The sequence below is a fragment of the Apis mellifera genome, linkage group LG1, assembly GCF_003254395.2.
Source record: "Apis mellifera strain DH4 linkage group LG1, Amel_HAv3.1, whole genome shotgun sequence".
In the NCBI taxonomy this organism is placed as follows: domain Eukaryota; kingdom Metazoa; phylum Arthropoda; class Insecta; order Hymenoptera; family Apidae; genus Apis; species Apis mellifera.
This window is the reverse complement of record NC_037638.1, coordinates 19,962,178-19,987,531: the sequence shown is the minus strand read 5'-3', so window position 1 is coordinate 19,987,531 and position 25,354 is coordinate 19,962,178. Positions and strand designations below refer to the sequence as shown.

General features: G+C 42.6%; 1 protein-coding gene across 1 annotated transcript in view; it reads left to right on the top strand.

Annotated features, from left to right (window-relative positions):
- LOC410685 (inactive tyrosine-protein kinase 7) overlaps window positions 1-25,293 on the top strand; it is a 64,236-nt gene extending 38,943 nt beyond the window's left edge. Inside the window, exons 3-9 of the mRNA XM_006571263.3 lie at window positions 17,987-18,110; window positions 18,514-18,947; window positions 19,020-19,316; window positions 19,462-20,028; window positions 20,109-20,384; window positions 20,501-20,686; window positions 20,764-25,293. Coding sequence (XP_006571326.2) covers window positions 17,987-18,110; window positions 18,514-18,947; window positions 19,020-19,316; window positions 19,462-20,028; window positions 20,109-20,384; window positions 20,501-20,686; window positions 20,764-21,824 — 2,945 coding nt within the window. The 3' untranslated portion in view covers window positions 21,825-25,293. The remainder of the gene's footprint in view (window positions 1-17,986; window positions 18,111-18,513; window positions 18,948-19,019; window positions 19,317-19,461; window positions 20,029-20,108; window positions 20,385-20,500; window positions 20,687-20,763) is intronic.
- Window positions 25,294-25,354: the final 61 nt, after the last annotated feature.

The following is a 25,354-nucleotide window of genomic DNA, read 5'->3' as shown; positions in this document are numbered from 1 at the left end:
AGGAAAGGATCCCCTTTTCCGCGGGGAATCGTTTCAATTCAACGAGGAAAATTATTTCGTTTTTATCCAGAGCCCGCTCTCGTACTATATACCACCTGAGAGAGTTTTCAACCCTGCTTCCCTCTCTCTCTCTCTCTTCTCTTTTGTCTCGTTTCGTTGTTTCGCCGTTCATATACCCGCCTTCGTTTGCGCAGATCCCTGGAAAATTTTAATTCGAGCGCTCGTCATCGTCGCCGTGAGCTCGAAGAGAACAAGGTTTCCAGATTTTTTTTAGATGAATTTGTTAGAGGCGTGCAACGTTAGAGGGGAGGAAATAAAGAACGGATATCGGATGCGAATAATAATTGAGAAGCGTGGAGAGGGTTATGGTTTCTTTTTTTTTTTTTTTTTTAAGAATCGAATTGGGATGGTTAACAAAACGCTTTGTGAAACTTGCTCGCTTCACAGATTTTTCTTTCTCTCTCGACAACAATTAGGAATAACGTGTTCTGAAATACCATTGTTTGTTATATCTTAAAATTTGAAAATTAAACTTTATCAATGAACCAGTAATGAACTATCAAGTTGTCATAGAATGAAACGTTACTCGATAACATCGATAAGACCTTTTAACTTATTCCATCCGTTTCCACCCGTTGTCACTTTTCATCGCTGAACGCCATAGACAGACGTTTCTTGCTCTCTCATCCATTTACAAAGTCTCGTTAAAAATCTGCGCGCAACGCATTGTGCGGCCCTGGTGAAAGGGCTCGTTTTCACGGTGCGGTGCATTTGCGGCGTATGTAAACGAAACAAGGAAAAGAAATTCCCTTTGAATGCCACTTTTCGAGGCTGACGCTTCACCTCGAGCCTCGAGGATTCTTCTTTTCTTTTGCCGCAAGATAAAAAAAAAAAGAAAAAAAAAAAGGAAGAAAAAGGCTGAATACCTCTGAGAATTAATGTCGCCAAATTGCCCCGCTCGCGCGCAAATCCACCATCATTCACATCATCCTTTCGATGCTCCATTCGAGGATCCGCATAAATTATTGCCTCGGCGTATTTATGATTCGAACCTTTTCCCTTTTTTTTACGATTTTCGATTTTTCTCATGGACGCACTCCTCCATTAAATCGAATAAAAGAGTAATTTTTCGATTCATCGACGGGATGGAATAATATTTATGCGCGATAAAGAAAAGGAAAAAAGCGAATCGACTCACTTGACCAACGATATGATTTTCATTACGTCGATCGCGTATTATTTATCGAAAGTTTAACAAGGACGGGGCAGGTTTGGGAAAAAGGAGAGAAAGGGCACGCGAGCAGATGCGTTTTTAACCCGGGCTCCCATTATTTCGACCGTCTACGCTCACGGCCACCCCTCGCCGCGATATTGGCGCTTTACGAATTTTTTCCCTTTTTGTCCTCATCGAAGAAAAGCCACTTCTGTCGTTTGTTTCCGCGGTTGTTTCCCAACCGCCTCGGGCCTCGTCCCCGTTCCAACCCCTCCAACTCGTAAGCCATTGTTCCCGCGTCGATACGTCCGCCTTTCCAATGAGAACAGAGGAACTCGCGAAACGATCCACCTTGCCTTCCTCGCCCAAACATTTCCATTTCTTCGGAGAAAATCGTTATTCACGCGCCCAAAGTACATCTAACTCCTCTCCTTCAGATGGATATTATTTACGCCATGGATTACACTTGGATCGCATCATATCGTAAGTATCGAATTAAATTAACGTTACGTTGTTCGTTACTTTGTTGTGCTTCGTGTCTTTTGTTAATTTAAAAGAAAACACAAATTTGCTGAATAGCTAGTTGTTTTTTAAATCGACAAAAGGCATTGCAAATAATCGAAAACTAATTACGATAATTTTGTGAATATGTAGACCATAATGGATTATACATGGAGCAATTATTCTCGCTTTTAATTTAAATGCGATAATAGTAGGAGTTAAATGGAAATATTCAAATTTTAGTTAGGTTATTATGTTATATTATCTATATGTAATCCATGATGATCTACATATATAAAAATTTCATTAAAATTTACAATAGATAAATTTTCTTGTAAAGGTGCGTATATATTTGGCAATAAAATTGGAATAAAACTCTCGAGGATTGCTTTCGAAAGTTATTTCTCGTTAGTGGATACAATAAAAGTGTGACAATTGCTCTCGAATAATTATTCTTAACGCAGTGTCCGCTAACGAAAAATAATTAAGTTGCTCTCGAGAGTTTCCAAATGTATTCACACCTAAAATAAACGTACCAAAACTTTTGTGACTGATTGTTGTAATTGACATAGAAATAAATAAATAATTTTTCCACTGTAATTACATGGATCATTTCATTCACAGTGGATTGAACAATAGAAGAATAATGCTACGAAATTAAACAATGCATCGGACGAATATTTTACGAGGAGTGAATCGCAATTTACGAATCACTGTGAATCAAGGATGGACTGAAGGCCTATTGCATACACGCGAAGAGAGCCAACCATTGCCGGGCAGAAGAGTCGTTGGAGGAAATTTTTATACCAAGAACTACGAGGAAGACACTCCCTTTTCGAGTTGGCTACATCGAAGTGGCGCGCCTGCCGGATGATGATCACTTTCGTCGGCCGCACACTCTCCCGTCTTCACCACGACGCTTTGACGGGGCCACTCTTTCCGCGCTGCCTGTTCGCGCTTTGCAAGACAGAAATCGAGCGTGCAAACGGCTTTCGTCGAACGCTCCATTAAGAAAGTACGCCGACCGGCCTTCTCCGCCGAGGAAACCAGAATCAAAGCGCGAAAGTTGCCTCTGCTAATCGGATCGTTAATCGGACCCTCTGATCCGTGACACGAATCAAGCCTTCGTTAATTTACGCGATAAATACCGTATGAACGAATACATATTTTTTTGTAATAAGTTTGTAAAATAAATTGTATATAAGTTTGTAATATAAATTGTAACATAAAATTGTATATAATTGTATATAAGTTTGTAATATAAATTGTATATAAGATCAATTGTAATATAAATTGTATATTATTTGTAATATAAATGTTTGAAATAAAGATTAAATTGTTTAATATAAAAATTGTTGTATTTATTTTCCCTCCCATATCCTATAAATCCTCATCCATTTCTTTTTAAGATAATTCAAAGATCATTGCTCCATATAACGCTATATTCTTTATTTAATTTCAGCAAAAGAATAAGGACGAATTAAAAACACATAATTAACCAATAATTAAACAAATAAATTAATAAATGAATTAAGCAAATAATTAACCATTTTTCAATAAAAACATAAAACATAAACACTATGTTTCAACACCTGTTCAAAAGTCGGAAATTTGGGCGAGGAAATTAGAAATCTTCGCCTCTGTCTAAGAATTTTTCGTGCCACCTCTTTAGATATCATATTCTCCTGTTCAAAAGTCGGAAATTTGGGCGAGGAACTTAGAAACCTGCGCCTCTGTCTAAAAATTTTTCGTGCCACCTCTTTACATATCATATTCTCCTGTTCAAAAGTAGGAAATTTGGGCGAGGAACTTAGAAACCTGCGCCTCTGTCTAAAAATTTTTCGTGCCACCTCTTCAGATATCATATTCTCCTGTTCAAAAGTCGGAAATTTGGGCGAGGAACTTAGAAACTTGCGCCTCTGTCTAAAAATTTTTCGTGCCACCTCTTTACATATCATATTCTCCTGTTCAAAAGTCGGAAATTTGGGCGAGGAACTTAGAAACCTGCGCCTCTGTCTAAAAATTTTTCGTGCCACCTCTTTACATATCATATTCTCCTGTTCAAAAGTCGGAAATTTGAGCGAGGAACTTAGAAACCTGCGCCTCTGTCTAAGAATTTTTCGTGCCACCTCTTTAGTTATCATATTCTCCTGTTCAAAAGTCGGAAATTTGGGCGAGGAACTTAGAAACCTGCGCCTCTGTCTAAAAATTTTTCGTGCCACCTTTTTACATATCATATTCTCCTGTTCAAAAGTCGGAAATTTGGGCGAGGAACTTAGAAACCTGCGCCTCTGTCTAAAAATTTTTCGTGCCACCTCTTTACATATCATATTCTCCTGTTCAAAAGTCGGAAATTTGAGCGAGGAACTTAGAAACCTGCGCCTCTGTCTAAGAATTTTTCGTGCCACCTCTTTAGTTATCATATTCTCCTGTTCAAAAGTCGGAAATTTGGGCGAGGAACTTAGAAACCTGCGCCTCTGTCTAAAAATTTTTCGTGCCACCTCTTTACATATCATATTCTCCTGTTCAAAAGTCGGAAATTTGAGCGAGGAACTTAGAAACCTGCGCCTCTGTCTAAGAATTTTTCGTGCCACCTCTTTAGTTATCATATTCTCCTGTTCAAAAGTCGGAAATTTGGACGAGGAACTTAGAAACCTGCGCCTCTGTCTAAAAATTTTTCGTGCCACCTCTTTACATATCATATTCTCCTGTTCAAAAGTCGGAAATTTGAGAGAGGAACTTAGAAATCTTCTCCTCTGTCTAAGAATTTTTCGTGCCACCTCTTTAGTTATCATATTCTCCTGTTCAAAAGTCGGAAATTTGGGCGGGGAACTTAGAAATCTGCGCCTCTGTCTAAAAATTTTTCGTGCCACCTCTTCAGATATCATATTCTCCTGTTCAAAAGTCGGAAATTTGGGCGAGGAATTTAGAAACCTGCGCCTCTGTCTAAAAATTTTTCGTGCCACCTCCTTACATATCATATTCTCCTGTTCAAAAGTCGGAAATTTGGACGTGGAACTTAGAAACCTGCGCCTCTGTCTAAAAATTTTTCGTGCCACCTCTTCAGATATCATATTCTCCTGTTCAAAAGTCGGAAATTTGGGCGAGGAACTTAGAAACCTGCGCCTCTGTCTAAAAATTTTTCGTGCCACCTCCTTACACATCATATTCTCCTGTTCAAAAGTCGGAAATTTGGGCGAGGAACTTAGAAACCTGCGCCTCTGTCTAAAAATTTTTCGTGCCACCTCTTCAGATATCATATTCTCCTGTTCAAAAGTCGGAAATTTGGGCGAGGAACTTAGAAACCTGCGCCTCTGTCTAAAAATTTTTCGTGCCACCTCTTTACATATCATATTCTCCTGTTCAAAAGTCGGAAATTTGAGCGAGGAACTTAGAAATCTTCTCCTCTGTCTAAGAATTTTTCGTGCCACCTCTTTAGTTATCATATTCTCCTGTTCAAAAGTCGGAAATTTGGGCGAGGAACTTAGAAATCTGCGCCTCTGTCTAAAAATTTTTCGTGCCACCTCTTCAGATATCATATTCTCCTGTTCAAAAGTCGGAAATTTGGGCGAGGAATTTAGAAACCTGCGCCTCTGTCTAAAAATTTTTCGTGCCACCTCCTTACATATCATATTCTCCTGTTCAAAAGTCGGAAATTTGGGCGAGGAACTTAGAAACCTGCGCCTCTGTCTAAAAATTTTTCGTGCCACCTCTTTACATATCATATTCTCCTGTTCAAAAGTCGGAAATTTGAGCGAGGAACTTAGAAATCTTCTCCTCTGTCTAAGAATTTTTCGTGCCACCTCTTTAGTTATCATATTCTCCTGTTCAAAAGTCGGAAATTTGGGCGAGGAACTTAGAAATCTGCGCCTCTGTCTAAAAATTTCTCGTGCCACCTCTTCAGATATCATATTCTCCTGTTCAAAAGTCGGAAATTTGGGCGAGGAATTTAGAAACCTGCGCCTCTGTCTAAAAATTTTTCGTGCCACCTCCTTACATATCATATTCTCCTGTTCAAAAGTCGGAAATTTGGGCGAGGAACTTAGAAACCTGCGCCTCTGTCTAAAAATTTTTCGTGCCACCTCTTTACATATCATATTCTCCTGTTCAAAAGTCGGAAATTTGGGCGAGGAAATTAGAAATCTTCGCCTCTGTCTAAAAATTTTTCGTGCCACCTCCTTACATATCATATTATCCTGTTCAAAAGTCGGAAATTTTGACGAGGAACTTAGAAACCTGCGCCTCTGTCTAAGAATTTTTCGTGCCACCTCTTTAGTTATCATATTCTCCTGTTCAAAAGTCGGAAATTTGGGCGAGGAACTTAGAAATCTGCGCCTCTGTCTAAAAATTTTTCGTGCCACCTCTTCAGATATCATATTCTCTTGTTCAAAAGTCGGAAATTTGGGCAAGGAACTTAGAAACCTGCGCCTCTGTCTAAAAATTTTTCGTGCCACCTCTTTACATATCATATTCTCCTGTTCAAAAGTCGGAAATTTGGGCGAGGAACTTAGAAACCTGCGCCTCTGTCTAAGAATTTTTCGTGCCACCTCTTTAGTTATCATATTCTCCTGTTCAAAAGTCGGAAATTTGGGCGAGGAACTTAGAAACCTGCGCCTCTGTCTAAAAATTTTTCGTGCCACCTCTTTACATATCATATTCTCCTGTTCAAAAGTCGGAAATTTGGGCGAGGAACTTAGAAACCTGCGCCTCTGTCTAAAAATTTTTCGTGCCACCTCCTTACATATCATATTATCCTGTTCAAAAGTCGGAAATTTGGGCGAGGAACTTAGAAACCTGCGCCTCTGTCTAAGAATTTTTCGTGCCACCTCTTTAGTTATCATATTCTCCTGTTCAAAAGTCGGAAATTTGGGCGAGGAACTTAGAAACCTGCGCCTCTGTCTAAAAATTTTTCGTGCCACCTCTTTACATATCATATTCTCCTGTTCAAAAGTCGGAAATTTGAGCGAGGAACTTAGAAACCTGCGCCTCTGTCTAAGAATTTTTCGTGCCACCTCTTTAGTTATCATATTCTCCTGTTCAAAAGTCGGAAATTTGGGCGAGGAACTTAGAAACCTGCGCCTCTGTCTAAAAATTTTTCGTGCCACCTCTTTACATATCATATTCTCCTGTTCAAAAGTCGGAAATTTGAGAGAGGAACTTAGAAATCTTCTCCTCTGTCTAAGAATTTTTCGTGCCACCTCTTTAGTTATCATATTCTCCTGTTCAAAAGTCGGAAATTTGGGCGAGGAACTTAGAAATCTGCGCCTCTGTCTAAAAATTTTTCGTGCCACCTCTTCAGATATCATATTCTCCTGTTCAAAAGTCGGAAATTTGGGCGAGGAATTTAGAAACTGCGCCTCTGTCTAAAAATTTTTCGTGCCACCTCCTTACATATCATATTCTCCTGTTCAAAAGTCGGAAATTTGGGCGAGGAACTTAGAAACCTGCGCCTCTGTCTAAAAATTTTTCGTGCCACCTCTTTACATATCATATTCTCCTGTTCAAAAGTCGGAAATTTGGGCGAGGAACTTAGAAACCTGCGCCTCTGTCTAAAAATTTTTCGTGCCACCTCCTTACACATCATATTCTCCTGTTCAAAAGTCGGAAATTTGGGCGAGGAACTTAGAAACCTGCGCCTCTGTCTAAAATTTTTCGTGCCACCTCTTCAGATATCATATTCTCCTGTTCAAAAGTCGGAAATTTGGGCGAGAACTTAGAAACCTGCGCCTCTGTCTAAAAATTTTTCGTGCCACCTCTTTACATATCATATTCTCCTGTTCAAAAGTCGGAAATTTGGGCGAGGAACTTAGAAACCTGCGCCTCTGTCTAAAAATTTTTCGTGCCACCTCTTTACATATCATATTCTCCTGTTCAAAAGTCGGAAATTTGAGCGAGGAACTTAGAAACCTGCGCCTCTGTCTAAGAATTTTTCGTGCCACCTCTTTAGTTATCATATTCTCCTGTTCAAAAGTCGGAAATTTGGGCGAGGAACTTAGAAATCTGCGCCTCTGTCTAAAAATTTTTCGTGCCACCTCTTTACATATCATATTCTCCTGTTCAAAAGTCGGAAATTTGGGCGAGGAACTTAGAAACCTGCGCCTCTGTCTAAAAATTTTTCGTGCCACCTCTTTACATATCATATTCTCCTGTTCAAAAGTCGGAAATTTGAGCGAGGAACTTAGAAACCTGCGCCTCTGTCTAAGAATTTTTCGTGCCACCTCTTTACATATCATATTCTCCTGTTCAAAAGTCGGAAATTTGGAGAGGAACTTAGAAATCTTCTCCTCTGTCTAAGAATTTTTCGTGCCACCTCTTTAGTTATCATATTCTCCTGTTCAAAAGTCGGAAATTTGGGCGGGAACTTAGAAATCTGCGCCTCTGTCTAAAAATTTTTCGTGCCACCTCTTCAGATATCATATTCTCCTGTTCAAAAGTCGGAAATTTGGGCGAGGAATTTAGAAACCTGCGCCTCTGTCTAAAAATTTTTCGTGCCACCTCCTTACATATCATATTCTCCTGTTCAAAAGTCGGAAATTTGGACGTGGAACTTAGAAACCTGCGCCTCTGTCTAAAATTTTTCGTGCCACCTCTTCAGATATCATATTCTCCTGTTCAAAAGTCGGAAATTTGGGCGAGGAACTTAGAAACCTGCGCCTCTGTCTAAAAATTTTTCGTGCCACCTCCTTACACATCATATTCTCCTGTTCAAAAGTCGGAAATTTGGGCGAGGAACTTAGAAACCTGCGCCTCTGTCTAAAAATTTTTCGTGCCACCTCTTCAGATATCATATTCTCCTGTTCAAAAGTCGGAAATTTGGGCGAGGAACTTAGAAACCTGCGCCTCTGTCTAAAAATTTTTCGTGCCACCTCTTTACATATCATATTCTCCTGTTCAAAAGTCGGAAATTTGAGCGAGGAACTTAGAAATCTTCTCCTCTGTCTAAGAATTTTTCGTGCCACCTCTTTAGTTATCATATTCTCCTGTTCAAAAGTCGGAAATTTGGGCGAGGAACTTAGAAATCTGCGCCTCTGTCTAAAAATTTTTCGTGCCACCTCTTCAGATATCATATTCTCCTGTTCAAAAGTCGGAAATTTGGGCGAGGAATTTAGAAACCTGCGCCTCTGTCTAAAAATTTTTTCGTGCCACCTCCTTACATATCATATTCTCCTGTTCAAAAGTCGGAAATTTGGGCGAGGAACTTAGAAACCTGCGCCTCTGTCTAAAAATTTTTCGTGCCACCTCTTTACATATCATATTCTCCTGTTCAAAAGTCGGAAATTTGAGCGAGGAACTTAGAAATCTTCTCCTCTGTCTAAGAATTTTTCGTGCCACCTCTTTAGTTATCATATTCTCCTGTTCAAAAGTCGGAAATTTGGGCGAGGAACTTAGAAATTGCGCCTCTGTCTAAAAATTTCTCGTGCCACCTCTTCAGATATCATATTCTCCTGTTCAAAGTCGGAAATTTGGCGAGGAATTTAGAAACCTGCGCCTCTGTCTAAAAATTTTTCGTGCCACCTCCTTACATATCATATTCTCCTGTTCAAAAGTCGGAAATTTGGGCGAGGAACTTAGAAACCTGCGCCTCTGTCTAAAAAATTTTTCGTGCCACCTCTTTACATATCATTCTCCTGTTCAAAAGTCGGGAAATTTGGGCGAGGAAATTAGAAACTTCGCCTCTGTCTAAATTTTTCGTGCCCTATCCTTACATTATCATATAAACCCCTCCAACTCGTAAGCCATTGTTCCCGCGTCGATACGTCCGCCTTTCCAATGAGAACAGAGGAACTCGCGAAACGATCCACCTTGCCTTCCTCGCCCAAACATTTCCATTTCTTCGGAGAAAATCGTTATTCACGCGCCCAAAGTACATCTAACTCCTCTCCTTCAGATGGATATTATTTACGCCATGGATTACACTTGGATCGCATCATATCGTAAGTATCGAATTAAATTAACGTTACGTTGTTCGTTACTTTGTTGTGCTTCGTGTCTTTTGTTAATTTAAAAGAAAACACAAATTTGCTGAATAGCTAGTTGTTTTTTAAATCGACAAAAGGCATTGCAAATAATCGAAAACTAATTACGATAATTTTGTGAATATGTAGACCATAATGGATTATACATGGAGCAATTATTCTCGCTTTTAATTTAAATGCGATAATAGTAGGAGTTAAATGGAAATATTCAAATTTTAGTTAGGTTATTATGTTATATTATCTATATGTAATCCATGATGATCTACATATATAAAAATTCATTAAAATTTACAATAGATAAATTTTCTTGTAAAGGTGCGTATATATTTGGCAATAAAATTGGAATAAAACTCTCGAGGATTGCTTTCGAAAGTTATTTCTCGTTAGTGGATACAATAAGATGTGACAATTGCTCTCGAATAATTATTCTTAACGCAGTGTCCGCTAACGAAAAATAATTAAGTTGCTCTCGAGAGTTTCCAAATGTATTCACACCTAAAATAAACGTACCAAAACTTTTGTGACTGATTGTTGTAATTGACATAGAAATAAATAAATAATTTTTCCACTGTAATTACATGGATCATTTCATTCACAGTGGATTGAACAATAGAAGAATAATGCTACGAAATTAAACAATGCATCGGACGAATATTTTACGAGGAGTGAATCGCAATTTACGAATCACTGTGAATCAAGGATGGACTGAAGGCCTATTGCATACACGCGAAGAGAGCCAACCATTGCCGGGCAGAAGAGTCGTTGGAGGAAATTTTATACCAAGAACTACGAGGAAGACACTCCCTTTTCGAGTTGGCTACATCGAAGTGGCGCGCCTGCCGGATGAGATCACTTTCGTCGGCCGCACACTCTCCGTCTTCACCACGACGCTTTGACGGGGCCACTCTTTCCGCGCTGCCTGTTCGCGCTTTGCAAGACAGAAATCGAGCGTGCAAACGGCTTTCGTCGAACGCTCCATTAAGAAAGTACGCGACCGGCCTTCTCCGCCGAGGAAACCAGAATCAAAGCGCGAAAGTTGCCTCTGCTAATCGGATCGTTAATCGGACCCTCTGATCCGTGACACGAATCAAGCCTTCGTTAATTTACGCGATAAATACCGTATGAACGAATACATATTTTTTTGTAATAAGTTTGTAAAATAAATTGTATATAAGTTTGTAATATAAATTGTAACATAAAATTGTATATAATTGTATATAAGTTTGTAATATAAATTGTATATAAGATCAATTGTAATATAAATTGTATATTATTTGTAATATAAATGTTTGAAATAAAGATTAAATTGTTTAATATAAAAATTGTTGTATTTATTTTCCCTCCCATATCCTATAAATCCTCATCCATTTCTTTTTAAGATAATTCAAAGATCATTGCTCCATATAACGCTATATTCTTTATTTAATTTCAGCAAAAATAAGGACGAATTAAAAACACATAATTAACCAATAATTAAACAAATAAATTAATAAATGAATTAAGCAAATAATTAACCATTTTTCATAAAAAACATAAAACATAAACACTATGTTTCAACACCTGTTCAAAAGTCGGAAATTTGGGCGAGGAAATTAGAAATCTTCGCCTCTGTCTAAGAATTTTTCGTGCCACCTCTTTAGATATCATATTCTCCTGTTCAAAAGTCGGAAATTTGGGCGAGGAACTTAGAAACCTGCGCCTCTGTCTAAAAATTTTTCGTGCACCTCTTTACATATCATATTCTCCTGTTCAAAAGTAGGAAATTTGGGCGAGGAACTTAGAAACCTGCGCCTCTGTCTAAAAATTTTTCGTGCCACCTCTTCAGATATCATATTCTCCTGTTCAAAAGTCGGAAATTTGGGCGAGGAACTTAGAAACTTGCGCCTCTGTCTAAAAATTTTTCGTGCCACCTCTTTACATATCATATTCTCCTGTTCAAAAGTCGGAAATTTGGGCGAGAAACTTAGAAACCTGCGCCTCTGTCTCGGAATTTTTCGTGCCACCTCTTTACATATCATATTCTTCCTGTTCAAAGTCGGAAATTTGGGCGAGAAACTTAGAAATCTGCGCTCTGTCTCGAATTTTTCGTGCCACCTCTTTACATATCATATTCTCCTGTTCAAAAGTCGGAAATTTGGGCGAGGAAACTAGAAACCTGCGCCTCTGTCTCGAATTTTTCGTGCCACCTCTTTACATATCATATTCTCCTGTTCAAAAGTCGGAAATTTGGGCGAGAAACTTAGAAACCTGCGCCTCTGTCTCGGAATTTTTCGTGCCACCTCTTTACATATCATATTCTCCTGTTCAAAGTCGGAAATTTGGGCGAGAAACTTAGAAATCTTCGCCTCTGTCTCGGAATTTTTCGTGCCACCTCTTTACATATCATATTCTCCTGTTCAAAAGTCGGAAATTTGGGCGAGAAACTTAGAAATCTGCGCCTCTGTCTCGGAATTTTTCGTGCCACCTCTTTACATTCATATTCTCCTGTTCAAAAGTCGGAAATTTGGCGAGAAACTTAGAAACCTGCGCCTCTGTCTCGAATTTTTCGTGCCACCTCTTTACATATCATATTCTCCTGTTCAAAAGTCGGAAATTTGGGCGAGAAACTTAGAAACCTGCGCCTCTGTCTCGAATTTTTCGTGCCACCTCTTTACATATCATATTCTCCTGTTCAAAAGTCGGAAATTTGGGCGAGGAACTTAGAAATCTTTGCCTCTGTCTCGGAATTTTTCGTGCCACCTCTTTACATATCATATTCTCCTGTTCAAAAGTCGGAAATTTGGGCGAGGAAACTTAGAAATCTGCGCCTCTGTCTCGAAATTTTTCGTGCCACCTCTTTACATATCATATTCTCCTGTTCAAAAAGTCGGAAATTTGGGCGAGGAACTAGAAACCTGGCCTCTGTCTAAAAATTTTTTCGTGCCACCTCCTTACATATCATATTCTCCTGTTCCAAAAGTCGGAAATTTGGCGAGGAAACTTAGAAACCTGCGCCTCTGTCTAAGAATTTTTCGTGCCACCTCTTTAGATATCATATTCTCCTGTTCAAAAGTCGGAAATTTGGGCGAGGAACTTAGAAACCTGCGCCTCTGTCTAAAATTTTTCGTGCCACCTCTTTACATATCATATTCTCCTGTTCAAAAGTCGGAAATTTGGGGACGAGAACTTAGAAATCTGCGCCTCTGTCTAAAAATTTTTCGTGCCACCTCCTTTAGATATCATATTCTCCTGTTCAAAAGTCGGAAATTTGGCGAGGAACTTAGAAACCTGCGCCTCTGTCTAAAAATTTTTCGTGCCACCTCTTTACATATCATATTCTCCTGTTCAAAAGTCGGAAATTTGAGCGAGGAACTTAGAAATCTTCTCCTCTGTCTAAGAATTTTTCGTGCCACCTCTTTAGTTATCATATTCTCCTGTTCAAAAGTCGGAAATTTGGGCGAGGAACTTAGAAATCTGCGCCTCTGTCTAAAAATTTTTCGTGCCACCTCTTCAGATATCATATTCTCCTGTTCAAAAGTCGGAAATTTGGGCGAGAAACTTAGAAACCTGCGCCTCTGTCTCGGAATTTTTCGTGCCACCTCTTTACATATCATATTCTCCTGTTCAAAAGTCGGAAATTTGGGCGAGAACTTAGAAATCCTGCGCCTCTGTCTACAAATTTTTCGTGCCACCTCTTTACATATCATATTCTCCTGTTTCAAAAGTCGGAAATTTGGGCGAGGAAACTTAGAAATCTTTCCCTCTGTCTCGGAATTTTTCGTGCCACCTCTTTAATATCATATTCTCCTGTTCAAAAGTCGGAAATTTGGGCGAGAAACTTAGAAATCTGCGCCTCTGTCTAAAATTTTCGTGCCACCTCTTACATATCATATTCTCCTGTTCAAAAGTCGAAATTGGCGAGAAACTTAGAAATCGCCTCTGTTCTCGGAATTTTTCGTGCCACCTCTTACATATCATATTCTCCTGTTCAAAAGTCGGAAATTTGGGCGAGGAACTTAGAAACCTGCGCCTCTGTCTAAAAATTTTTCGTGCCACCTCTTTACATATCATATTCTCCGTTCAAAAGTCGGAAATTTGGGCGAGGAAATTAGAAATCTTCGCCTCTGTCTAAAATTTTTCGTGCCACCTCCTTACATATCATATTATCCTGTTCAAAAGTCGGAAATTTTGCGAGGAACTTAGAAAACCTTTTTTGCGCCTCTGTTTTTCTCTTTAAGAATTTTTTCGTGCCACCTTCTTTAGTTATCATATTCTCCTGTTCAAAAGTCGGAAATTTGGGCGAGGAACTTAGAAATCTGCGCCTCTGTCTAAAATTTTTCGTGCCACCTCTTTCAGATATCATATTCTCTTGTCCAATCTCTACCGATCACCACGGCAACGTGACCCTGCACTTGAAGAGCGCCGACCTGTCCGACAAGGCGGCTACGCGTGCGAGATAACCACGAAAGGCTTCCCGCCGATATTTTCGGAACGAGCCGGCCTCACCGTCGAGGAGAAGCTCAAGTTCTCCCGCAACCGGTGGACAAGCGGCTGGAGCTCGGCTCCACGGCCAAAGTGCCTTGCAAGTCTCAGGGCGCCACTAATCCCACGGTGAAGTGGATCAAAGAGGGGTCAGGCGAAGAATTCCCCAAGCACGTGCAAGATATCAATGGAACTCTTCATTTCAATGGAGTTCTCGAGGAAGACAAGGGTCGATACACGTGCATAGCCAGCAACGCCCAAGGATCGATCAACCACACGATCAGTATCGACGTAGTCAGTAAGCGTCTCTCTCTTTCTCTATTCCTCTTCTGAATCTTCCAGCCTGGATCTCTATCGATATCGCTCGATTCGTTCCAGTTGCGCCAAAGTTTACCATCCAACCGCAAAATCCGACGGAGGCGATCGAGGGATACCCGGTGATGCTGCACTGCGCGGCGGAAGGTGACCCCAAACCGACCATCCAATGGGACAGGGACTCTCGAATGAACAATCTGAATAATTCCCGATTCGAGGTGCTCGGGAACGGAAGTTTGTACATAAAGGAAGTGTACATGAGCGACGAGGGAAGTACGGATGCACGGCCGGGAATAGCGGCGGCTTGAAGAGGGAAGAAGTTCAGTTGAACGTGAAAGGTAAGTTTGCCATCCTCTACCTTCCCTTAGAAGGATTACTTACGTTTCTCTCGGGGATACGTGCATGTATGGAGATACATCGGTCGACGAACGAGTCAACCATCTGTCTTCCACAGCCGGCGACACGTACAGATTCGACATGGATTTGGAAGTGGGGGACAACGGTTCTATGATGACGAAGACGATCACGATCACTTTGAGCGCGGCCGCCGCCTACATGGTGTTGGTCGTGGGCCTGATGCTGTACTGTCGTTACCGTCGCCGTCGCAGGAAGCAGCAATATCTCCAAGAGCAGGCAGAAGGTATCTATCTCCTCCGATCGCTCAACGAAACCGTTTCAGACCGTCGTAAATAATCGCATGTGTTCATGATCGCGCAGAAAAACTGGAGAACGGAGAGGTCCAGGAGGAACAGACCGAGCTGAAAGACGCAGCTCGCCAGCAAGATGAACTCGACGGCCAACAAGAAAAAGGAGAATCGCGACTCTTCCCACAATAAGAGCGACGGTGCGGACACGGCCCAGAGTCAGAGCAGCAACCAGTCGAAGAAATCCAAGTCGAATTACGACAAGATAGCCGTGTCCCGTAGCAATTTGAAAGAATTGAAGCCGCTTGGCAGGGGCGAATTCGGCGAGGTGTACTCGACCAAGTATCAGGTGGACGGCGACAAAGAGAGCCTGGTTATGGTGAAGAGTTTGATCAACACCAAGGACGAGACCGCCCTCCAAGAGTTCAAGCGCCACCTGGATCTTCTCCACAAGTTGAATCACGAGAACGTGGTGAAACTGATCGGTCTGTGTCGCGAGGAGGAGCCTGACTACATGATCCTCGAGTACACCGATTGGGGCGATTGAAGCAATTCCTGATCGCCTCGCGCAAGGACAACACCTCGAGCCCCACCCACGAGTCGAAAGCACCGCGGGCGCCCCAACTGTCCGTCGCGCAGATCCTCTCCCTGTCCAACCAGGCGGCGAAAGGGTTGAAGCATCTCGCGGACACCCGCCTCGTCCACAAGGACATAGCAGCTCGAAACTGTTTGATCGCTAGCAACCTGACCATCAAAATCTCGTTGCCGTGCATGACCAAAGAACCGTATCAACAGGAATACACCAAGCATCGAAACCAAGTGATCCCATTGAGATGGTTGCCGTACGAGGCCGTCTACGAGGACGAATATTCGACCAAGAGCGACGTGTACTCGTTCTCTTGCCTCGTATGGGAGATGTCCATCAGGGTGAGTTGCCGTTCAACAAGATGAACGACGAGTCGGTGTTGGCCGCGCTCAAGACTCAAACCCGCGTGGAAGCCGCACAAAGCGGCGCCGCCCTCTTTGCAAGAACTTCAAGCTCAATGTTGGGCCAACGACCACAAGGGAGAGACCGACTTTCGACGAGGTCGTCTCGAAAATAGGTGAAATTGTCGTCGACAGTTGCCTCTAGATTTGATCGACGACGCCACGAGGCTCTAAATCCAAGGATACCGCGACAGGGGATAATAATCGCGCGGATCCATTACATCCTCTGATCGATCCCTGAACGATCATCTTTCGCCCGTCGTTACTCGTGTTCGCGTATTCTCTCGCGTCCATTAGGTCGATAAGGATATATAATTTATTTCTCGCAAAAAGGAGAAGAATAAAGAGAAAAAGGATCCGCTGATGACTGCCAACTGTCAGGATTTAATTAAGAATACGTACGATCCCGTACACGCTACAAATATTATAACGACTGTAATAACTGCAATATTTAGTATATTCAGATATCAGTGTAAACGATAGTTATATCGATCACAGGCACACTGTCTAAAAATTTTTCGTGCCACCTCTTTACATATCATATTCTCCTGTTCAAAGTCGGAAATTTGGGCGAGGAACTTAGAAACCTGCGCCTCTGTCTAAGAATTTTTCGTGCCACCTCTTTAGTTATCATATTCTCCTGTTCAAAAGTCGGAAATTTGGGCGAGGAACTTAGAAACCTGCGCCTCTGTCTAAAAATTTTTCGTGCCACCTCTTTACATATCATATTCTCCTGTTCAAAAGTCGGAAATTTGGGCGAGGAACTTAGAAACCTGCGCCTCTGTCTAAAAATTTTTCGTGCCACCTCTTTACATATCATATTCTCCTGTTCAAAAGTCGGAAATTTGAGCGAGGAACTTAAGACCTGCGCCTCTGTCTAAGAATTTTTCGTGCCACCTCTTTAGTTATCATATTCTCCTGTTCAAAAGTCGGAAATTTGGGCGAGGAACTTAGAAATTTAATCGAATCGAATAAAACGAGTCCGATCGAATCCATCCGCGTCTCTTTCCTCCTCGAATCCTTGTTTTTCCCTTCTCCCCCTTCCCTTCTTTTTTGCCACGTATCTTCCTTCGATCCGTCCCGTTCGTATCCGCGACAGGACTCGTCCTCTAGACGACGAGGACGAGGACGACGACGAGAAGGTCCTCGAAGAAAAAAGGAAAGGGGACGGATAAGAAAAAGAAGAAGAAGACGAAGAAGGAGGAGAAGAAAAGAGTTCCTTCTCCTCCTCCTCCCTCCCCGACATCGACTTTCGGCGATGTCCTCCGGTTTGCGCGGAACAAACGCTTCGAGCCGTCCTCCTCCTCCTCTTTTTTTCTTAATTTACCCAGACTTTGTTGAAAGACGTCGGCAAATAACTTCACTCGCGTTTTAAGGATTCATGAACCACCGAGAGGAGGCTTGCCTTTCTCGCTCACGACGTTTTCTTTTCTTTTTCTCTCTTTTTTTTTTTTCTTTTTCGAGGAAAGGGCGCACTTACTCGATACCCTTTTTTCCCTTTCTCTCCTCCCTCTCAGTTCCCCGCTTTTTGTGCTCCACAAACGACCTTGCTCTTGAAAATGATTCCTCCCGATCCACGAACTGAGATGCCGCCGGCTCTTCACCATGCCGCTGGTCCATCGCTGTTTACCACCGCTCGAGCTTTCGCCCCTTCTCCGCTCCTCCTTTCCGCGAAGAGAGAAGGAGGAGGAGGAGGAGGATGGTCGATACAAACCGCGTCGTGAGTAGGAAGGAATCGAAATCACCCCCTCCCCTCCTCTAAAAGTATTTACCGATATCGAATGAAATTTGCATGCGTAAAACGAGGAAGAAAACGGTCGGCGTTGGAAACGGTTAAATTATTCGGCGAGCGGCCCCCTGATCGATTCGCGCACAATTTCTGTTTCCAGGGATCAGCGAGGCGAGCGTGCAACTCCAGCAGCCCAAGCTACCCTCAGCGATCCGCGTGGGAGGCGAGATTGAACTTCGATGTCACGTCGACGGCTCCGGGGACATCAAGTACGAGTGGTTCAGGTTCGTTACATAACTTGCACGTTTATTTAACCGTGCCGCCATCGCGGAAATAACAGGCCGATAATACGCGGAGCGAGGCTCGGGAGGCCTCCGAGCCAACTCCTCTCCACTGAACTTCAATCTCGCGTCGCGTAACTGACACCCGTCGTTTACGCAACTACCCTTGAATTATCAAGCGACATTTTCCTTTCACCCTCTCTCTCCGTCCCTACGCCAGCTTTTCACCTCGCCCTTGCGAGCTCGCAACCCTTCCCTCGCGTCGACATCTCGACGAGATTCCTCTCCCTCTCCCCTTCCATCGATGAAAAAATCCATCCACAAACCATCTTCCTTCCTCGTCCTTCGATTCCCTTCCGAGGGAAGGCTGAATCGTTCATCGGCGGATGAATTTATTCGTTCGCAGGAACCGCGAGCCGGTGGCGAGGAGCGATCGGATCGAGATCAAGAAGAAGAAGCTGCACGTGCACCGAGCCGTGGCCGAGGACAGCGGCATGTACAACTGCCTCGCCAAGAACGACGCCGGATCCTCTCCGAAAATGGAAAGTTTCCCTCTGATCGTCTCGAGCAACGAGACCGCCTCGGTCAAAGTCGTTCCAAGGGACTTGATCGCGAAGAGGGGCGAGCCTGCCGTTCTCCACTGCGTGTTCGAGGATGCTGACTCCGTCCAGTGGTTCTTCAAGGACATGGGGCCGCTCGAGACCGACGACGAGAGGACCGTGTTCGAGAACGGCACGTTGGTCATACGATCAGCCGAGCACAGGGATCAAGGATTCTATTCCTGTCACGGGGATCGGGGAGAGAGCACCATCAGCTACACGGTCGATCTTCAAATAGCTTGTAAGGGATAATTTGAATTTTCAGTATATGAATGTGAGTAAACGGATGTGGACGATAAATCGCGTGTCTCAGATTTGATGAACCTTTCCGCGGCCTCGTTCGAACCCCTGTTGTCGAGCCAAGTGGCCGTGGTTGGCGAGGAGCAGGAGTTGCAAGTCAGCTGTTTGGAACCATCCGGCCTCCCGCCTCCCAGAGTCTATTGGAGGGATCCCAAGGGGCACATTATAAGCGACTCCGGCCCTGTGCGCGTCCAGGATAACACGCTTATCGTCGCCAAGGCGAGGATGGGCGAGGATGACGGCAATTACACTTGCGTAGCCGAGAACATGGCCGGGGAGACCGATATTTCCGCCCAAGTGGTCATCTCCAGTAAGAATACTGAGCCGTTACTGTCGTAATAACAATTGTATCGGATGAAAAATTTCTTGTTTCCTCTTTTTTTTATTGGAAAAAATATATATTATTAGGAACGTAGGATGATAAAACGAGGAGGATAATCGTTTCTCTCCTTCAGCTCCGCCGACGTTGATAAGCTCGCCAGAGAATCTAAGCGTGATGGAAGGAGATTCCGTGACGATGACGTGCTCCTATTCCGGCATGGACGCGCCTGTGACCCACGTTCGTTGGCTGAAAGACGGGGAGCCTCTGAAGGAGAGCGGCGGCCCGACCAGGCACCGGGTAACCGATCACCACGGCAACGTGACCCTGCACTTGAAGAGCGCCGACCTGTCCGACAAGGGCGGCTACGCGTGCGAGATAACCACGAAAGGCTTCCCGCCGATATTTTCGGAACGAGCCGGCCTCACCGTCGAGGAGAAGCTCAAGTTCTCCCCGCAACCGGTGGACAAGCGGCTGGAGCTCGGCTCCACGGCCAAAGTGCCTTGCAAGTCTCAGGGCGCCACTAATCCCACGGTGAAGTGGATCAAAGAGGGGTCAGGCGAAGAATTCCCCAAGCACGTGCAAGATATCAATGGAACTCTTCATTTCAATGGAGTTCTCGAGGAAGACAAGGGTCGATACACGTGCATAGCCAGCAACGCCCAAGGATCGATCAACCACACGATCAGTATCGACGTAGTCAGTAAGCGTCTCTCTCTTTCTCTATTCCTCTTCTGAATCTTCCAGCCTGGATCTCTATCGATATCGCTCGATTCGTTCCAGTTGCGCCAAAGTTTACCATCCAACCGCAAAATCCGACGGAGGCGATCGAGGGATACCCGGTGATGCTGCACTGCGCGGCGGAAGGTGACCCCAAACCGACCATCCAATGGGACAGGGACTCTCGAATGAACAATCTGAATAATTCCCGATTCGAGGTGCTCGGGAACGGAAGTTTGTACATAAAGGAAGTGTACATGAGCGACGAGGGGAAGTACGGATGCACGGCCGGGAATAGCGGCGGCTTGAAGAGGGAAGAAGTTCAGTTGAACGTGAAAGGTAAGTTTGCCATCCTCTACCTTCCCTTAGAAGGATTACTTACGTTTCTCTCGGGGATACGTGCATGTATGGAGATACATCGGTCGACGAACGAGTCAACCATCTGTCTTCCACAGCCGGCGACACGTACAGATTCGACATGGATTTGGAAGTGGGGGACAACGGTTCTATGATGACGAAGACGATCACGATCACTTTGAGCGCGGCCGCCGCCTACATGGTGTTGGTCGTGGGCCTGATGCTGTACTGTCGTTACCGTCGCCGTCGCAGGAAGCAGCAATATCTCCAAGAGCAGGCAGAAGGTATCTATCTCCTCCGATCGCTCAACGAAACCGTTTCAGACCGTCGTAAATAATCGCATGTGTTCATGATCGCGCAGAAAAACTGGAGAACGGAGAGGTCCAGGAGGAACAGACCGAGCTGAAAGAGACCAGCTCCAGCAAGATGAACTCGACGGCCAACAAGAAAAAGGAGAATCGCGACTCTTCCCACAATAAGAGCGACGGTGCGGACACGGCCCAGAGTCAGAGCAGCAACCAGTCGAAGAAATCCAAGTCGAATTACGACAAGATAGCCGTGTCCCGTAGCAATTTGAAAGAATTGAAGCCGCTTGGCAGGGGCGAATTCGGCGAGGTGTACTCGACCAAGTATCAGGTGGACGGCGACAAAGAGAGCCTGGTTATGGTGAAGAGTTTGATCAACACCAAGGACGAGACCGCCCTCCAAGAGTTCAAGCGCCACCTGGATCTTCTCCACAAGTTGAATCACGAGAACGTGGTGAAACTGATCGGTCTGTGTCGCGAGGAGGAGCCTGACTACATGATCCTCGAGTACACCGATTGGGGCGATCTGAAGCAATTCCTGATCGCCTCGCGCAAGGACAACACCTCGAGCCCCACCCACGAGTCGAAAGCACCGCGGGCGCCCCAACTGTCCGTCGCGCAGATCCTCTCCCTGTCCAACCAGGCGGCGAAAGGGTTGAAGCATCTCGCGGACACCCGCCTCGTCCACAAGGACATAGCAGCTCGAAACTGTTTGATCGCTAGCAACCTGACCATCAAAATCTCGTTGCCGTGCATGACCAAAGAACCGTATCAACAGGAATACACCAAGCATCGAAACCAAGTGATCCCATTGAGATGGTTGCCGTACGAGGCCGTCTACGAGGACGAATATTCGACCAAGAGCGACGTGTACTCGTTCTCTTGCCTCGTATGGGAGATGTTCCATCAGGGTGAGTTGCCGTTCAACAAGATGAACGACGAGTCGGTGTTGGCCGCGCTCAAGACTCAAACCCTCGCGTGGAAGCCGCACAAAGCGGCGCCGCCCTCTTTGCAAGAACTTCAAGCTCAATGTTGGGCCAACGACCCAAGGGAGAGACCGACTTTCGACGAGGTCGTCTCGAAAATAGGTGAAATTGTCGTCGACAGTTGCCTCTAGATTTGATCGACGACGCCACGAGGCTCTAAATCCAAGGATACCGCGACAGGGGATAATAATCGCGCGGATCCATTACATCCTCTGATCGATCCCTGAACGATCATCTTTCCGCCCGATCGTTACTCGTGTTCGCGGTATTCTCTCGCGTCCATTAGGTCGATAAGGATATATAATTTATTTCTCGCAAAAAGGAGAAAGATAAAGAGAAAAAGGATCCGCTGATGACTGCCAACTGTCAGGATTTAATTAAGGATACGTACGATCCCGTACACGCTACAAATATTATAACGACTGTAATAACTGCAATATTTAGTATATTCAGATATCAGTGTAAACGATAGTTATATCGATCACAGCACATCGAATATATTCGTAAGGTTATTGCTACTATTGTCGTTTCTTCTCATCGACACGAAAATCTAATCAAGCTACGAAGTGTGAATGCAACAACAAGAAAGTACCACGACCATATCAACGTTGAACGAACGACGACGATTTTTATATCCCGCCTAATTCACACACACCCTTCTTATACACAATTGTATTCCCGTTTAAGGCTTAAGGATTATTTATAGCGTACACTCGGCGTCTGTGTGAGAGACACGTACATAATATATAAATATTATACATATAACGTGTGCGTAACAGGGGATAAGATTGATTAGATGAGCAATGTTATGTCGCGTATATATCCGTATTCTCGAATATATATCGAACTCGTCGGTGTTTCGAGTGGGCTAGAATCGTGGGGTCATCATCTTGTGTGTCTATCGCACGAGATGATAAGAAAAGGGGGAGGGAAATAGGGAGGAACTCGATGTCGACTCGAACAAGATGAAAAAGAATGAAACAGCCTTGTACATACCGTGTAAGCTTAAGTTTGCTCGTTAAGTAACACAATTGCGAGATTCGAGTTTTTCATTTTTCATATATATAAATATAAATATATATATATAAAAAGAGAGAGAGAGAGAGAGAGAGAGAAAGGAAGAGAGAAAGAGAGATAGAGAGATAGATACTTAAAAGAGGATCGCAACGCTACCGTTCTCATTGTTTCTTGTTTCATTTTTCTTCGATGGGGAAATGTTTGCGTGCTTATCGATATATTAAATAAGAATAAGAAGGATAAGAATGACTTTACGAAAAAAATTCTAAGATCAAGGATCAAGAATCTGACTTTGCCTTTCTCGTGAACATATCGAATAAAAAGTTTGCGTCGTTTTGAACGCGCATCGCGAAATTCGTGCCAACAAAATTCACCTTCAGAACGTTCCGTTTCTTTTTCATTTTTTTCTTTCGTCGAAGAATCGATCTTTCGAAGATTTGATTTTCGAACAATATCCAACGATTTTATTATATTAACGTTTCGGTCTCCGTTTTCTCTGTTATTTCTCAATTTCGAAGGAACGAATGATTCGAAAGGGTACAAAGAGCGTTCACGAACCGCTCGAACAAGTTTTCTTTTTTCTCTTTTACAGGATTAAAAAAAAGAATTATAGATATCACGGTTTCACACAATTCACAGAAATGAATATTTGATCGCATCAGGGTGAGGATACATTGGAGAGAGATAGAAATTAATCTCTGAGGATATTTCTTTCGAATATTTGGACATCGATGTTGAAGAAGCATTTTACCATCGACTTTTCAATGTACATCCAATTGCGAAGAAAGTATATCCCTCGAGAATTTTATTTTATTCTCAGATGTATCCTATGCCCTTAGGATATATGTGCTATTTCGGATACTACGATGATTATCATAATAATAATTATAATAATAATAATAACAATAATAACAATAATAATAATAATAATATTAATAATAATAATTCGCGCAAAAGATCGCGTGCAAATACAGAGCTGCCTGTCTTAAATTTTGTCACATCGAGAATAATGTACCGACCTCTTCGATTCATCTATCGATACTGGCTCGAGATACGAGAGAAAGAGAGAGAGAGCGAGAGAGAAAAATATTGATCAGTATTCGAATTATCCTCAGCTCTGTATACGTTTCACGCAATATAAAGTATATTATGTATCATATACGCATATAGATGTACGAGACAGTAAGATAAACACTGCCAATGAGTAATCACTGTAATGTTAAACGTTCACATAATCATAGCGAATACGACCATTCCCTAATTTAATGCACCCTCGTCGCATCGAAGATATTTGTATGTAGGAAAGAAGGAGGGGGAGGGGAGATGTTTTTCCCCGTGCCTACGTAAATCATAATTTTGCAAGGGCGTCTCGAACATTGTCGTCGATTTTTGTATTTTTATATATTTTCATTTCGCACGCTCTTTTTCAATATATAGATTCTCGAATTTAAATTGAGATTACATTGTATTTTTTTTTGTTACATTTTGCAACACATCTTTAAAGATATAAATGTTCCATTTGAACAAAAATTCATGTATAGCATTTTCACAAACTGAATTCTGAAATTAAGATTCAGGGAAATTTTTTAAATTTTCCCATCCTCGAGATAAAAAATTTGCATTTTACTTTGAAAAATCATCTTCTGGAGTGTGCTCTTTGGAATTTTCTAACGTTTGAAATGTCGGGGGATAAAATTTGTCAGAAAAACTTACTTTTTTCCCCTTCTTAATATACAATCGAAACCTGTTCGATCTCGAAATAATTGGACGAAAGAAATCGATCGATCGATCAGCGACAACGTTCGCGATTGCGCTCGCAAAGCGTCCGGCCTGAATTTTCAAATGCTTCCTAAATGTTCGCAGTATACGCCAAGAAAATATTCTTGTAATATAAACGAAAGTACGTTAGGAACATACCTTGCAGCAACTTGACTGGCGGTTCGTAATCGTTGCAAGGCCAATTATAGTCGAGTTATCACGGATCTAACCGATGCTGATATCATTCGCCGATCTCGAATTTCCCGGATTCGTCGACCCGTCGACATTTCTCCTCGTCTCTCGAGAAAATTCGTTCTATGAACGTTTGTCTTCTGCGTTTCTTTTTTTTTCTTTTTTTGCAATTTAAAATAAAAACGGGAACACGCCTAAATGTAATAACACGATTTTCTCGTTGTCAATTCAATAAGTAAGATATATATATATATAATGTATTGCGCAATTTAATTAATTTTTTTTTAAGGACTCGTGTCTTCACTTCGATGATTTTCGGTTTAGACGACAAGACGAGGGATTGACGTGGTTGACACGCCGTCACCGAACAAACGCTGCGCCAGTAATTTTTAACGAAGAAGCGACCTATTAATTACGTCTAATGTCTAGTCATACACGGTGAGAAAAGTGTAAGCGAGCAGCGAACTCAAGATCCAATTTTTACACGACGTTTTTCATATCCCTAGGCGTTTTGTAATCGATTTCTTTTTTACAATATTTTGTAAATATTTGTACTTTTTTATCTACATCGTACTTACGAATCTTTGAAATAGTATATGCTACGATTAAATAAAGGTGGATAAAAATGGAAAATTCTCTGTGTGCGTTCATTTATTTCATTATACATTGTTCACAAAAGTTTGAAATAGATGAT